This window comes from Neltuma alba, unplaced genomic scaffold (assembly GCF_004799145.2).
Source record: "Neltuma alba isolate B1F8T4 unplaced genomic scaffold, ASM479914v2 tig00011008_pilon, whole genome shotgun sequence".
In the NCBI taxonomy this organism is placed as follows: domain Eukaryota; kingdom Viridiplantae; phylum Streptophyta; class Magnoliopsida; order Fabales; family Fabaceae; genus Neltuma; species Neltuma alba.
The window spans coordinates 29,256-45,591 of record NW_021635761.1 but is presented as its reverse complement, the minus strand read 5'-3'; the positions used below and the strand labels follow the sequence as shown (position 1 = coordinate 45,591).

At 36.5% G+C, this 16,336-nt stretch overlaps 2 protein-coding genes across 2 annotated transcripts; both read left to right on the top strand.

The window, feature by feature from the left end:
* The first annotated feature begins 3,487 nt into the window (after positions 1-3,487).
* Positions 3,488-8,101, top strand: LOC114760638 (immune-associated nucleotide-binding protein 9). The gene is made up of 6 exons (XM_028949919.1): positions 3,488-3,580; positions 4,088-4,340; positions 4,438-4,715; positions 5,564-5,728; positions 5,816-5,950; positions 7,703-8,101. Exons 2-6 carry the CDS (start codon positions 4,106-4,108, stop codon positions 7,901-7,903), a joined length of 1,014 nt encoding a protein of 337 aa, XP_028805752.1. The 5' UTR covers positions 3,488-3,580; positions 4,088-4,105; the 3' UTR covers positions 7,904-8,101.
* A 1,784-nt stretch (positions 8,102-9,885) lies between these two features.
* Positions 9,886-11,388, top strand: LOC114760640 (uncharacterized). The gene has a single exon (XM_028949921.1). The coding sequence runs from the start codon at positions 9,886-9,888 to the stop codon at positions 11,386-11,388; it is 1,503 nt and encodes a 500-aa protein (XP_028805754.1).
* Positions 11,389-16,336: the final 4,948 nt, after the last annotated feature.

Genomic DNA, 16,336 nt, shown 5'->3' with positions numbered 1-16,336 from the left:
AAATTTCAAAATTTTTATTTAGTTATGTGTGACTAAAATAGAATTTCTCTTATTGAAGTGACTATTTGGGATTTTTCAAATTGAATTATCATTTTTTTTACGTTTTCCCATAATTTTATCACTTAGAGGGGCCCAATAGTTTATGCATCACTTTACTTCATTTAAGTAAAATGAAACATAAAATGGCTATAGTCTATTACAACGTCACGTATCAAAATTTGAATCTTTTTTCTAAAAAATATTTATATTTAATATCTGACAGTGTTTGAAAATAAAATTGTCTATAATAAAAAGATATATATACATATATACGTGTGTGCAGCTAAAAAAATCATTGATCCTTTAAGCAAGTGGTTGGGGGTTCGATCCCCAACTCTTGTGAATGGAAAGCACCCCGTGGCCAGTTCCTTACCATTTCGTGCGACGACCCAAAGACGGGGGATTAGTCTCACTGCTCTCGACGGTGGGATACCCTAGAGCAATCCAAAAAAAAAAAAAAAATCATTGATCTCAATATCAGACACTGAACCCAAGAGTCCCAGATTCCTAGCCCATACTGCAAAGCCTTATCCACTTATGGGTGTCATATAATGTGGCCGACTTTTGCCCAAAAAAACAATTTAATGTGGCCGACTCATCACCAATAGTGATCGTTTCAACCGAAGAAATTTTTCCCACAACTTATTTTTTAAAATCTTTTTATAAAATACAAACAATTAAATTGTGCGGATAAAAATGTAGATGAAATTCATTAAATATATTAAAAATGCAAACTATTTTTTTTAAAAAAAATACTCATATCTCTCTCATGTAAATAATGGCTATGGTCTATAGGAAAAATTAATTAATGATGTCTCGCTGACTAATACAGTATTAATATAATAATTAGTGAGAGTAAAAAGAAACAATAATACTCGTATTAAATATTTCAAACATATTGTTAGAGTCTATTGTAAATACGTGACAACTAATAAGTCAAAAAAATTCTCTTATAAAAAAGAATTAAAAATATTAAATATTATGTTTTCACTGTTTATATAAAATTTCATTTTAATTTTTAATTTTAAAAAGTATTTTTGTGCTCTAATAATAAAGTTATTAAGAAAGCGTGCTAATATTAATATTTAGGCGGTGACAAACATTATTATACGTTGACATGTTAAGTTTAATTTTTTAAAAATAACAATTATTGACACAAAAAATCATTATTTAATACTAAATAGTACTACTTCCGGTCTTTAATATAAGACCTTGTTTGAATTTTATTTTGGTTCTAAATATAAGACTTCAATCTACTTTGTCTCTTATATTTATCTATTTTTTTCCAAGATAATCCTTCTAATAATAGTAATTCTAGATAACAAACTTGATTAGCAAAGATACGAAAAACAATACCTATTCATTACAAATAATTAACTTAATTAAGTTTTTTAATCTCTCTAAATTAATTAACTGAGTTTTATGATTAGGATCAGAGATAGTATTAGGATCAGAGCATAGAAAGTATTTTATAAAATTAAAAGATCAAGCCCAAGCCCTACATTTTTTCGGCCAACGAAACCCAACGTCTATGTAAAGTTAGAAGATTTAAATTTTCAAAGGTAATCAAATTTTATGTTTGCGTTTTTTAAAATATCTAAAAAACGATCTTTTGTAGTTTTTTTTAACCTCATCATCCTAAATTTCAAAACAATACTACATATTTTGTAACATTAGTAATATTAAAATTTAAAAGTTAAGTTGTGGAGATCAAATTCAAATCGCTGGTTAAAAAAAAAAAAAGGATCAAGGTCAGATCAATATAGCTGATGAAAAGTTTTCTGGCTCCAATTGCTCCCCGCGTGGACCAACAAAAGTGAGAATAACAGTCGATGTGGGGTTTGCCGTACACTGCCCTCAAGTCTCCAACCTGACTTTAAAATTTAGAGAAAATTACAATTAAGTCTTAAAAAAAAGAATTAATTACTTAAAAATCCTAAAAAAATGGAGAATAACAAGTTTTATAACTTGTTTTGTAATTTTTTTTTTTAAAATCTCATTATAATTCTCTTTAAAATTTAAGAAGAATTACAATCAAGTCTAAAAAAAAACTAATTACTAAAAGGTCCTAAAAACAGTCAAGCAATAACAATTTTTGTGACTTATTATGTAATTTTTTTCTTCTTCAAGACCTCATTATAATTCTCCTTAAAATTCATTATACTACTAACTCACCCAATTGATTTCATCTTTTCGATCAAAATAAATAAATATATAAATAAATAAATAAAAGATAGAGTTGCAATAAATTCTAAAACGAGAATGTAATTACTAAAAGACGTAGAAAAGGACAATTAATCACTAATTATTGAGATTTATTAATAATTATTTTTTTAATGACTTTGTTGTAATTTCCCTAAACCCACAGACGCCGAGTCCTTTCATATTCTTAAGCCCCGAAACGTGACGTTTCGTATTGCTGCTTTGCCTTTCTTACGGGCACTGGAATAGAATTGAGGCAATTACGTTGTTGACCCAGATCTTCTAATTTTTTATAGACTGTTTTTTTCACAAAAACAGAGTCGTGTTTATTTGATATAATGGACTAAATTAAACGAGGTTATAAAATTTAAATTAGAAAACTTGTATAGTTGCTAACTGCTGTCATCCCTTAAATAAGTAATACAATTTTGATTTTTATCCATTTTGTAATTAAAAAATCTTTCCTATTAACACTTTTTTTGGGCCAACATTTGCACTTATTTTCTGTACAAAGCCAACATTTGCACTTAGTATCTTAATATGAGAGTTATCATATTCTATTAGTAGAGTAAATAGCTAATTTTGCCTATAACTAACGATGAAATTAAAACTTTATATATAAAACTGAAAGATTGCAAATATATTCTTTTCTATATGCCACTCAATTACTATTTTTTTTTTTGGCAAAAGAGTATTAGCCATGAATGTTTTCATGGCTTAAGATTTTGAAATATTTTTGTTAGATGTATTCAGCATTTTTAAATATTTTGTGATTCGTATTCAGCACCTTGAAGTTCTTTTTAAATGTATTTAATATCTTAAAATATTTTATAGTTCATTCAACACCTTAAATTGTTTTTTCAAGTACGTCCAGTACTCTAAAAAATACTGAAAAAATATTCATTAAATGGATTTGTTTAATTAATTAATAATGAAGTTAAAATTGCTCATGACATAATATTTTAAATGCATAATTGATTTAGAAAAAAAAATTAATGCTTAGCAAAATTAGATGACAAAATATTTTAGAGAATTAGATTTACCTAAAGATTTAATTGTAAATGCTAAGTGGTCAACACACTTGACAAAATTTTTTACCTAATATTTTCATTCATTTCACGTTCTCTTTTGCTCACAAAACAAGAATTTTATTATGTCAAATATTGTCGGTAGATATTCTTAAATTTTGGGGCATCATCAGAAATTTCCCATTTTCCTCAGGAGTAAACTTAGGACTTAAGCTGCCAAAGTCAAGTTTCACCGTTTTCCATATTCCCAATATATTCCTGGAGTGGGAGTCGCCTCTCTGCTATCCATACCAAATTGGCGTATTCTTTGAGTAAGTAATCTCACAACTCGATTGTCGCTTTCCTCTGTCTTCGATTCTGTGTAAAACCCCCTGTGTTGCCTTGCTTTGACCTGTACTCTAGACTATATAGGGTGGAGATTAGTATTTCCGGTTCAAGGGTTGGAATGATTTTTACTGTTTTGAATGATCGTTAATTAAGCTATATATGGAGATAGCATGAGTTCTTTTGTTTGCTGTTCTATGGCTTGCTCTTTTTATAAGTCTCGATCATTGTAAATTGGACTGGATCTTTTCTGGATTTTTTGGTTTGGGTGCTTCTTTATTGCTCAAATTCTTGATCTAGAAACCTAGAAGGTGTATGTATGTTGTTTAATTGCTGAATTACTATCTTTCGAAGGGTATGTTGCGTTTGATCCTCGACTGGCAGACTTGAATTCTTGTGAATTCCTTTGGGTTTTTATATGTGGACCCTGTGCCTGATATTGGAAAGCTTTTTCCCCCCTTCTTTCTGATTTTTTTTTTTAATTGTTGTTACAGGGCACCTGAATTCATAGTATGGGTGGAAGTTCTATAGATGATGATGATTGGGAGCTCACTGTCTCAACTAATGAGGCCCGAACAGTGGTATTGGTTGGACGTACTGGTAATGGAAAAAGTGCTACAGGTAATAGCATTCTTGGAAGGAAGGCCTTCAAATCGAGGGCAAGTTCGTCGGGAATAACAAGCACTTGTGAATTGCAGAGAACTGTATTAAGAGATGGTCAAATTGTGAATGTTATTGACACTCCGGGTAAGGAGCTTTGGATTGATGAGTCTGATTAACTAATCATTGCTTTCCCTTTGTTATAATTTTGTTGTGCCTAAGCTCATCAAAACAAATTTTGTAGGACTATTTGATTTTGCTGTGGGGTCTGACTTTGTTGGGAAGGAAATTGTAAAATGCATTGATCTTGCCAAAGAAGGAATTCACGCCATCCTTGTAGTTTTCTCTGTTAGAACTCGCTTTTCTCAGGAAGAACAAGCTGCTCTTCGTAACTTGCAGACACTGTTTGGAAATAAAATAGTTGACTACATGATTGCGGTCTTCACTGGAGGGGATGAACTGGAAGACAATGATGAAACTTTGGACGATTATTTAGGTCGTGAGTGCCCAGAGCCCTTAAAGGTTTGTTTGAGTTGATATTCTTTTTCTTTTTCACTTCTTTAGCCAACTGAGTTGGCCTCCTTGATGTTGCTGTGACATTGTCTTTCTTTGGTTGAGTTTGATCCCGTTCATTATTAACTTTCTAGCTCTTAACCTTTCCTTTTTAATAAATAAGATGAATTCATTGATTTATAATTCTTTCTTTTGGAAGATAGGGAGAATTAAAATGAAAATGGAAATGAAATTTCGGAGAGCAAGTCTAAGTTATCATCCTTAGTGTTATTTTTGTTAAGTAGTTTTTCTATTCCTTCATCTTGTTCTATTCTAGCCTATGTATGTCAACGAACTAATAGTTTAATGTTGGAAGATTGAAGGGGAAAAAAGAGAAATTTAAGCAACCAAATTGTGATGCCCTACATCTGGTTTGATTTAAGTAGATACAATGATTGCAAGATAGGTTATATGATGGTTGTATCCTTCCAATTCTATTGGATGACTTCAAAGGGATGGGTTATAGAAAGAATTTTCTAATCAAAGTCAAGACAATATGGTTAAATAGAGTAACATGGCATTATAAGAACTAGGATGCTTTAGGCACATGACTTTCCCTTCAAGCTAGAATATAAATTTTTAGCATTCCTAATTTAAATGTCATCCCTGCAAATTTGACCCAAAAGACTTCTGTTATTTGAACAATTACTATGGAATGTCAACCTTTGTAAAATCTCGCAGCCTTTCTCTTGCTGGTTTCAATAATATAACAATATTTGTTTTTGCTTGAACATCTTTGAATGCAGCTGTGTCGTTTCTATCAAATTTATATTATTGGAAACTTTTTTAACATTTATATCAATTTTAAATTGCTGTAGGAAATTCTTGTTTTGTGCAAAAACCGGTATGTGCTTTTTGATAACAAGACTAAGGATGAAAGAAAGCAGTCTGAACAAGTTCAGCAACTTCTTTCTCTTGTCAACAAGGTCATTGCACAAAATGGTGGAAAACCTTATATGGATGAGTTATTCACTGAACTGAAGGTGAATGTTTCTGCAAATTTTTGTCAGTCTTCTTTACTTGGATCTTTGAATATATACTATATCAGTGAATTTACAACTTTACTGCAGAAAGGGGCAATGAAACTGCATAACCAACAAATAGAGGTTGAATCCTTGAAAGGATATTCGAAAAGTGAGATTAAGGAGCTCAAGGAACAGATGCATCGTACTTATGATGAGCAGCTAAAACGAATTACTGAAATGGTACTTTCTGAGTACTCGGCTGGCCCTCACATTTTTTTTTTTTGGTCATTTATTGTTTTTACATTTATAATTATTCCGTATTCAGTATTTTAAGAATTATAACAATCTGCAAAGATGCTCTGTTGCCCCTGAAATGGTTGTTATATGTATGAAATTCTGTAAACTCTCACCATATTCTTGTGAAAGGTAAATGCAAACACTAGCCTGTGATATAGACTGTTTTAATTGAGGCATTTTTGTTGCTACTTGATAATTCAGAATTTATTTTGCATGGTTGTGAATCAGGATTTGGGTAGATGTTGCGCTAGGTTAACTCCGGCACTTCGATTGTATTCTCATGAACTTATTGGCATTCCTTATGAAAGAAACATACTTTGTTATTATTGGGGGAACAGCATATTGTCTCTTGAATAGTAGTTATAAGTTATAATACGGATTACAGAAACTTCAAAACTAAACACAACCCTCTTAAAACATTTGGCCATAAGACAAACTTTAAACAATGTGGAAATGAGACTAACGTCTATGAACTTGGTGATTGTTTCATCATACCTTGCCCTAACCCTCTTTTATTCATGTCGTTCTTGCTCAATGTGTCATATAAGATTTATGTGGCTTCTAAATGTTAGTTTAAGTGATGTATAAGTTTTGAATCTACTTAGTTGTTTAGAGAGCCAAGTGTAGCAAGTTTGTGTAATCAAGATATAATTAGACTATAGTTTAGGAGGTTATATGTGGTTTTCTGGTTGTTTTGTACTGAATCAAAGATTTGCTGAGGCAGCTCTCTACCTCCCTTGCCCTGCATCTGGACGGATTTTATTTTAAAAATACGACATGCCTCTGGTTGTTTGACATAAATTTTGGCCTCCGCTGGAGTTGCCATGGCTTGACATAAAATCCGTTTATATCATATTTTGTTGATTCAAAACTTTCAAATGGGCAAAAATTGCTGCCGGAGAGTGAAAAGGAAGAATTATGATTTCAGATTTGATGGGGAATCTGAGTAATGCATTTTGGCCAAAGCACGTGATATATTCTCACCCCATTCTAGTTTGTAATGGGAAACTGAGTATTTGTAATTGAGTATATGAGGAATTTAGCAGTTTTCACTTATATACAACAAGTTATATCCCTCTAAAGGAGATCAGCTATATCGATTGCACTACACAATTATCAACATTGAACTCTGTAGATCTATCATTCACCGATAGATATCTTCCAATAACGTTTGCGTGGCCTTCATGGTGTTTTTTTTTTTAACTTTAATCTTGTCAAATAAATAGTTAAAGGGATTTTTATAACAAATTGATGTAGAAATATTCTGAGAAATTATTTTGTTTTCTGTTATCTGTGTTCCTTGTTCCATGTAAGGTAATCAGGAAACCCCAATTCCCAAACAAGAAAATATTCTAGCATGTTTAACCTCTGAAGTAGTATAGAGTAATTTCATTGCAGACCTTAGCTATTAAGCAAGGATGGCTTGACTGAACTTGATTTTCTGTCTAACTCTGATCTGGTTTTCTGGCTCTCTGGCAGGGTCAATTACTGACATAGTTAGCACGTGTCGGCTGTTACTGTGTATTATTCTGTTACTGATTTGTTTTACTCAAACGTACTGTAAATGCTATGTTTTATGTTGATTCCTACCTTTGTGGAGAAATAAATTCAATGGCTCAATTTTGATTCAATTATATGGCGACCATCTATGGGTTAGTTTTGGATTTAGGTAATGTAATGTTTTATTTTTGATAGGTGGAGACAAAGTTGAAGGAAGCAACTACCAGGCTTGAACAACAACTGGCTGAGGAGCAAGCTGCAAGGCTGAAGGCAGAGGAGAATGCATTTTTGGCTCAAATGAGATCAGATGATGAAATTCGGAAACTTCGTGAAAATCTGGAGATGGCAAAGGAAGAACTCCGTAAACGAGGCGAAAATCGTTGCGCCATTCTATGATTACCGTCTCCGTGTTACTCTGGAAGTTTTATTATTGTTTATATATCCCATCTCCATGGGTAACTCCCTCGTGTAAATGTCTTGGCTCTTGCCTATTTGTGTATGGTTGCATTTTAATTGAAGAGACAGATGTTATTGACTTCTTGGAAAAACTTGTGGGAGTGGTAATATTAATACGTTATTTTTATTAGAGTTCTATTTTGATCGTTTAACATCAATTTGATATTGAGTAGCTTTTTTCCCCATCATTCGTTCGTATCATCCTTTTGCACGGGGACACGGTCGTAGTGGGATTCGTCATTTACTTTTATTTACCGTAATTGTGCATAGGTTATTTATTTTTATTTCAAGAGTCTGATAATGTTTTGTAATTAACTTTTTAATTTCCCTGGTCAAAAAAATTAACTTTTTAATTTGATATATTTGTAAACTTGTTAGTAAATCATTTCTCTTGTAATTATTAACTCCCGAGTTTTCGCAGATCATATCTGCAATCTATTTATGATATGTGTGTGCCAACTTTTGCAAAATGGACTGAAGTGATTTCCCTTTCCTTTTTTCCAGCGAACAGATTTCAAACCAGGGAGGATGACGTAAAAGAAGTGTAAATAGATAAAATGCCAATTTAACAAGCTAACTCTTTATTAAAATAGGAGAGAAATCTAAATTGTCATTTTATGACGAAAATATTTTTCATTACTCGAGACCTGCTGGCACTGTTGATGGGTTTTTTTGCCCCCAAAAAAAGGGGTTGGAGGTCCACTCTTTGGTGCTTTGGGCCAAAATTTTTCATGACAATGGCCACTGATGTTTTGCTAACAATAAAATGCAAAATTGCACCCAAAAAAAAACAAAATGCGAAAAAATGACTCGAATGACATAATGGTGTGGAATGCTACTACTCATGGTAACTTCTCTCTCAAAAGTGCTTACTTCCTGATTGAGAAAAACCCCCCTAATCAGTATAGCCCGGTACACAAGAGTATTTGGAAATGGAGGGGAGCCGATAGAATCAGAGGTTTTCATGTGGGAAGCTTTCAACAACAGACTTCTGACTAATATCCGAAGGAGTAATGAGGGATCATTTGGGTCATTGGATGGTTGGGTTCTCCCAATTTCTGGGCTGTTGCCGTGCGGTACTCATGAGGCCAAGGAATGAGCCATTCTTAGAGGACTTAAATTTGCATGGGAAAGGAGATTCAGAATAACTAGAATTTCTACTTGGAGTCTCTCTTCTACACAAAGTAGAGCTGGTAATATGGGTTGAACTCGCGGGTCCAACCCGCCAACCCGCAAAAAATAACGGGTTAGGGTTGGCTAAAAGCCAACTCACCAGTAAACAAATCTTTCCAACCCGCACCGCCAGGCCCGCAACCCGCCGCGGGTTAGCCCGCCAACCGCGGGCCAACCCGCATATTTTTTTATTTTTAAAATTTTTAAAAATTATTATAATTGTATTATTATATATGATATTATATCTAAAAATTAAAAAAAATACCTATATAATTTATTTGGTATTTCCAATCAAATATTTCAAGAAAAAAGTAAAAATATCATTATATTTTTTTAAATATTGAATAAAAAAATAATATTAAAAGATTAAAAAATTAAAAAAAAAGTAAATAATTGTTGGCGGGTTGGCGAGCCAACCCCCCAACCCACCTTGACGGGTTAGGGTTGGTTAAAAGCCAACCCGCCTTCAAAAGACGCTTTTCAACCCGACTCATATGGGTTGAACCCGCCACGGGCCAACCCGCAACCCGCGGGTTGGCCCGTATTACCACCCCTAACACAAAGGATGGTCTCGTTGCAAATTTGAAATACTCTTCCGATTTTTAATATAAGACCTATTTAACTAATTTGATTAAATTGAGAAAGTTAGGTAAGTTAGTCAATTATAAGAAATATAATATGTTTCTCCTATAACACCATAATTATCTTTCATAATATCCTCTCTCCTTCTTCTATTTGATTATGGTGAGATGGCCACTGGCTCTGAGAAACGCACTGAGACAACGGAGAACTGCTCGGCAAAGAACGATGGTGGCGGAACTGAGGACGGCGATGTCAGAAAAAGGACCAGGAAGAAAGGGAAACATCTCAAAGCATCGGATCTGGTAGAGCAAATGCTAGGGGGAGCGGTGACAGAGGAATCTTCTTTCAAAGACAAACTTATGAATACAGAGATGAGCCCTCTTTCCAAAGACTGCCGAGGTTGCAGCGTTTTTGATGATGCTTGGTCTGAGTACATGTCAAGTTTACAAGGCTTCTTCTGTGAGACGGCGACTCAGCTTAGTCAAAAGAACAGGGAGAGCACGGCGAGCTTAGATGACAATGACGACTTTCCTACGCTAAAAGTCTCCAAGGAGGAGTACGAACTGTGGTGTGCTCCTTGGAGAAAGTCCTTGATAGTCCACCTCCTTGGGAAATCAGTTCCTCTATGGGTAATGAGACCATCCTTGGAAAGACTTTGGAAAACTCCTAAACCTTTCACAGTGAGAGACATCGACAATGGCTACTTTGTGGCATCCTTTGAAGACGAGGCGGACATGAGATCGATCTATCAAGAAGGACCATGGATGATGGGTGATAGATACATTGTGGTGCAACGATGGCATCCGAATTTTGATCCCTGGAATGCTGAGACACAAAGGAAGATTGCTGTGTGGATTCGGATCCCCTTACTACCGTTGGAATTCTTCAACCTTGCAACTATTCGAAGGATCGGCTCTATGATTGGAAAAACTTTAAAGGTTGACCGTGCCACTCACGCAAGCGAGAGGGGCAAATATGCACGCATATGCGTCGAGATTGATCTTCTAAAACGGCTGAAGTCTGGAGTCACAAACTTTGGGAATCGTCGATGCATTGAGTATGAAGGCTTACACCTCATTTGCTTCTGCTGTGGAAAATATGGGCACCATCGAGATGCATGCCCCGACAAACCTGTTGGTCAACAAGCTGAGAGCAAGGATGAATCTAGAAATAAAAGCACTGCGCACAAGGGTAATGCCCCTCCAACACAGGTCGGCACCAGAAAGACTCCCTATATGGGGGAAAAAGGAAGTGATACGATAGAACCTTCTCTGGGAGGAAATCAAAAGAGAGAACGTGACCAGGCCACTAGAAGATTGAACGCCGGCGAAAGCTCATCGGCAAACGTGGAGGTTTTTGGCTCCTGGAATTTGGTTCAACGACGGCGACGCAATTCTAGAAATACCACAAAATCGACCACCAATGTGCATGGAAGGGAGGATATTCCGCGATCTAATAAAGAGAATACTTATTTCAGAAGTTCCCATGCAAGCCCCTCCAAGTCAACGCATAAAGCAACGGTCACAGAATCAAGAGCATCCAAAAATCTCGGAACAGAGGAGAAATCTTCTCGTAAGTGGGTCCCTGTTAGCCAAGGAACAAAAACAGCAAGTGAAGAAAGTTCAAAAGTCAATGGAGTGGATGTTCAAGGTACGAACTTTGCTTCCTAGGCCGGCCTAATACCTGGTCATAAGCAAGACAGCAGACAACACTTTCTCCAGTCCGTAAATCCTTTCTCTATTCTCTCAAGCGGCGACGGTGGGGAACCTATGGAGGAGGAAGGACAGAGTAAAAACACAAGATCAATAATACCTGGGAGCATTGAAAATCCTACTGCCACGTGTATTCATTCAGCCAAACTTTCTACTATAGCCGAAGACGACCCTACCTCTCCTTGCTTAACTCCTGAGCAGACTTTGTCAAATCCTGTGAATATTAATCAGCAAACTATATCTACTACTTCATCTACGGGGCCTATAAGCTATGAACCCCCGCCACCAGTTGCTCAATGAACTTCCTATTTTGGAACTGTAGGGGTACTGGGGCAAGAGCCCTCCCGGGTCTTATCAAGGAGATCCATAGGAAATATTGTATTAATTTTACTGCTTTATTGGAAACCAAATGCAGTGGTGAACAGGCGATGAAACGCTGTAAAAGCCTGGGTTTTGAAAAGCTAGATATTGTGGACTCTGTGGGTAGGAGAGGCGGTATCTGGTTCGCTTGGAATGAAGACGGTATAGTTACAACTATTCTGGGGAAATCGAACCAATTTATTCATGCCCTTATTGAGAAGGGGAACGAGAAGCTGTTTATTACCTCGGTCTATGCTAGGACAAATCCAAATTTGAGACGTCACCTCTGGGCTTCTCTTGAAGAACTTCGCCCTAGTGATGAGTGGCCTTGAATCATAGGGGGTGACTTTAATGCCACACTCTATCAAAATGAACGGACTTCTACAGCACATCATGCCACCCCAGTGGACAAACATTTTCTGACTTGGTTTGAGGCTATGGAGCTCAATGACTTGGGTTGTAGTGGTCCTTTCTATACTTGGAAAAGGGAGGGCTGTGAAAGTTGTTTAGACCGTATTATCTCTAACAATCGGTTCTTGGAGGTTTTCAACTCTGCTACTGTGAAGCACCTCCCTTGGTTCAAATCAGATCATCGACCAATTCTTCTCACTACTACACCAGAGAGACCGAAGTCTCTTATTGAAAGGCCCTTCCGTTTTGTGGCTTCATGGGTGTTGCATGAAGACTTTTCCCGTATGGTCATTGAGGCTTGGGACAAAAATAAAGAGTGGGAAGATAATGTTAATAATTTTATTACGGATGCCACCAGCTGGAGTTATGAAACTTATGGCCATCTAGGAAGGAAAAGATCTCGTCTCATGGCGCGTCTTGATGGCATCACTAGAGTTCAGAACCATTTGGGGTCCTCCTCCTCTCTTGACTCTCTTCAGAGACGCCTTTGGCTAGAATTGGAAGACATTCTTATACAGGAGGAAATACTTTGGGCTCAAAAAGCTAAAAATTCTTGGTACTCCTTGGGAGACAAAAATACCAAATATTTCCATGCAAGAGCCAATGGCAGAAGGAAAAGAAATAAAATCGAAGCGATTAAAAACAACGATGAAGAGTGGATTGATGATCCCTAGACTATCAAATCCTTGGCCACTAATTTCTTCATTAATCTTTTCACGGAAGATGGACAAAGCAGCAACCTTTTGATTGATAGTTTCACTTACCCGGAGCTCGATCATCTATTGCTCAGTTCGCTAAATAACGACATCTCTGATGAGGAAATAAAGGATGCTATTTTTGCAATGGGAGCTCTTAAGTCACCTGGTCTAGATAGATTAAATGCCCTCTTCTACCAAAACTAGTGGGACACCATCAGGGACTCTGTAACTAAAGTAGTCAAACAATGCTTTGCGAACCCTCGCAGCATTCAGAGGCTGAATCATACCTTCATTATACTCATTCCAAAAAGGGAGCACCCGAAAACCATTCGGGATTTTCGTCCTATTAGTCTCTGTAATATTATTTATAAATTAATTACAAAAATTATTACTAATAGATTGAAACCTTGCATGTCCCAGGTAGTTTCACCAAACCAATGCAGCTTCGTTCCGGGGCGAAACAGTTCAGATAATATAATTATTGCTCAAGAGGTGATCCATTCTATGCGGAACATACAGGGTAGGAAGGGATTCATGGCGATCAAAATTGATTTGGAGAAAGCTTATGATCGTGTTCGCTGGGAGTTCATTCTCAACTTCCTAGAAGAGTTAAATATCCCGCTTTCCATGAGAGAAGTAATTCGATACTGCATCACAACCCCTTCAATGCAAATCCTTTGGGAAGGTAGCAAAGCTGAGGAATTTCAGCCTTCTCGTGGCATTCGGCAGGGAGACCCCATTTCTCCTTATCTCTTTGTAATTATTATGGAAAAACTTGCCACATTATACAGAAGAAAGTAGCTGATAAAGCATGGAAGCCAATTAGGCTGGGTAAGAATGGCCCTCCTATATCTCACTTATTCTTTGCTAATGACTTGATGCTTTTTGCAGAAGCAAGCATGGACCAAGTAGAGGTTATCCTGAGCTGTCTTGATGTTTTTTGTATTGCTTCGGGCCAGAAGGTTAATGCCAACAAAATGAGGATTTTCTTCTCAAGGAACATTAACCACAACAAATCCAACCAGTTGAGCGAAGCCTTGGGCTTTACTAAAACGGACAACCTTGGAAGATATCTTGGTGTGACTCTACATCATAATCGCATCACTTCTGGGACGTATCATTTTATTCTTGACAAAATACGCAACAGATTGAACAACTGGCTTACATCTCGACTCTCTCTTACGGGGCGGGACACCTTGGTGAAATCAGTCATCACTGCAATTCCGTCATAACCTATGCAAACAGTGAACCTTCCTGCAACTATCTGCGACAATATTGAAAAGAAGTCCTGCGACTTCCTGTGGGGGTCTTCTGAGGAAAAACGAAAGATGCATCCTATTGCTTGGGAAACAGTCTGTAAAGAAAAAAGAGCTGGAGGCCTTGGGATGAGACATTTGAAGCAGCAAAACCACGCCTTCATGATGAAACTAGGCTGGGGCTTAGTGAATAACCATGATTTGCTATGGGTTAAGGTTATGAGAGGCAAGTACGGCTGTGGCAACGACCTTCTCCCAACCATCAACTCCAAGAAAACTGGCTCTAATATTTAGAGTGGTATTAAACGGACCTGGAATAGGGTGGAAGAAGGGATACAGTTTCTGAAAGATAGAAATGGGGAGGATCGGGCTCGCTGGAATGGAGCAGAAGTGGTGTCTTTTCAGCTAAGTCTGCTTATAATAGCTTAAACTCGGCTGTCAGCAGTTTTTCAAGGTGTTGGACTGATATATGGAAACTCCGTATCCCTCAAAGATGCAAGACTTTCGCGTGGTTGATGTCTCATGATCACCTTATCACGAATGATTTCAAGTTTAGACGTCACCTACATTCTAACGGCATTTGTGATAGATGTAAACTTCATCCGGAGGATGCGATCCATGCACTCAGAGATTGTATATACGTTAAGTTGATATGGATGTCGGCTATCTGTCTCTCCATGCATGATCGATTCTTCTCAGGGTCTCTCGAAAGTTGGGTTCGACTAAACCTCAAAAATAAACTGAGAGGGGTGGGTGTTACTGGAAGGGGCTATTCATCATCATTTGTTGGCTTATATGGCGTAATCGGAATGAAGTAATCCATGCAAATGGGGAAGAGAGGACTAAGAGAATTTATGATCATGCTAAGGTTATCTTGGATAGCATGTCCCAAGCCTCCAACAAGTTGAGAGGTACAAACCTGAATGCCAATCTCCGACAGCCCCTCACTGCCCCTGTTTCGGATGTGGCCAGAAAAACTATCATCGAGGTCAATGGGGCCTTCGCTTACACGAGAAACATAGCTGCGTGCGGTGGTGTCATTATGGACGGTATGAGACAAATCCTGGAAGGCTTCCTCTCAAGTCATCAAGCTGGAGACCCACTCTCCGCGGAGCTCTGGGGCTGTTTGCTCGGACTAAGGCGAGCTTGGGATGGTGGCTTTCGCGATGTTATACTCAGATCCGACTCGTAGGAGGCACTGGCGTTAATTAGAGGAAACGTTCCTGACTTGCATAAAGACTGGAACATCATCATGGAGATTAAAACAATGATGGATAGAGACTAGAAAGTTGAATGCCAATACATAGATAGGGAGGACAATAATATGGCGGATATGCTTGCCAAACGCGCTCTCTCGGAAAATCCTGGATTTCAACTCCTTGGACTTGATACTGTGCTCACCTTACTCCCATCTGATGGGATCGGCTAATTGCCTCTGCGTTTAGTTTTCCTTTCAGTTTGTTTTTTTGTTTTCCTTTGTATCAAAAAAAAAATTATGGTTGAGGGAGTATCCATAAGGGTAATTTAGATAAAATTAATACATATGAAAAAGAGGTCTTATATCTAGAACTAAAATCAACTTCATAATTAAGTCATATATTAAAGACTGGAGAAGTATGTTGGTCTTTGACTGGAATCTTCAATTACAGTTCGTTCGTGTCATGAGAGCATAATCATATGGCCAAGCTTGGTTTGTCAGAGTCTGAAACCTTTGAACATTGTCCCTGGCATCTTAGGACTCGTTTGTTACGGGAGAGTGTGGGAATAATTTCCCCTGGCAATTAATTTTTCTATCCTTTTGGTATAAGTTAATTATTTAGTTTTGACTATTGGTTATTAACAACTTTTATATAAGCATCGACAACATTTTAATAGGTATTACTTTTCAATTACGAAATAACAAAACCATTTTTTTAGGTTATTGGCAATTTATGCATGGATATTGATTACATTTTAATAGGTATTAAATAATAAATTTTGACTAAAAAATAACAACATCACAACACACTATAAACTTTTGAATCGAGATTAACAAGTTGTTTTTTTCCCCCTAACATCAAAACTTAAGAATGAGAAATATGAATAGAGAAAAGAAGGTAAAATACCTATTAAATTTTAAAATAATAAATAGGTAATTTGGATAGATTTTGAGTAGTAAAAATTATTACAACTATAGTTAAA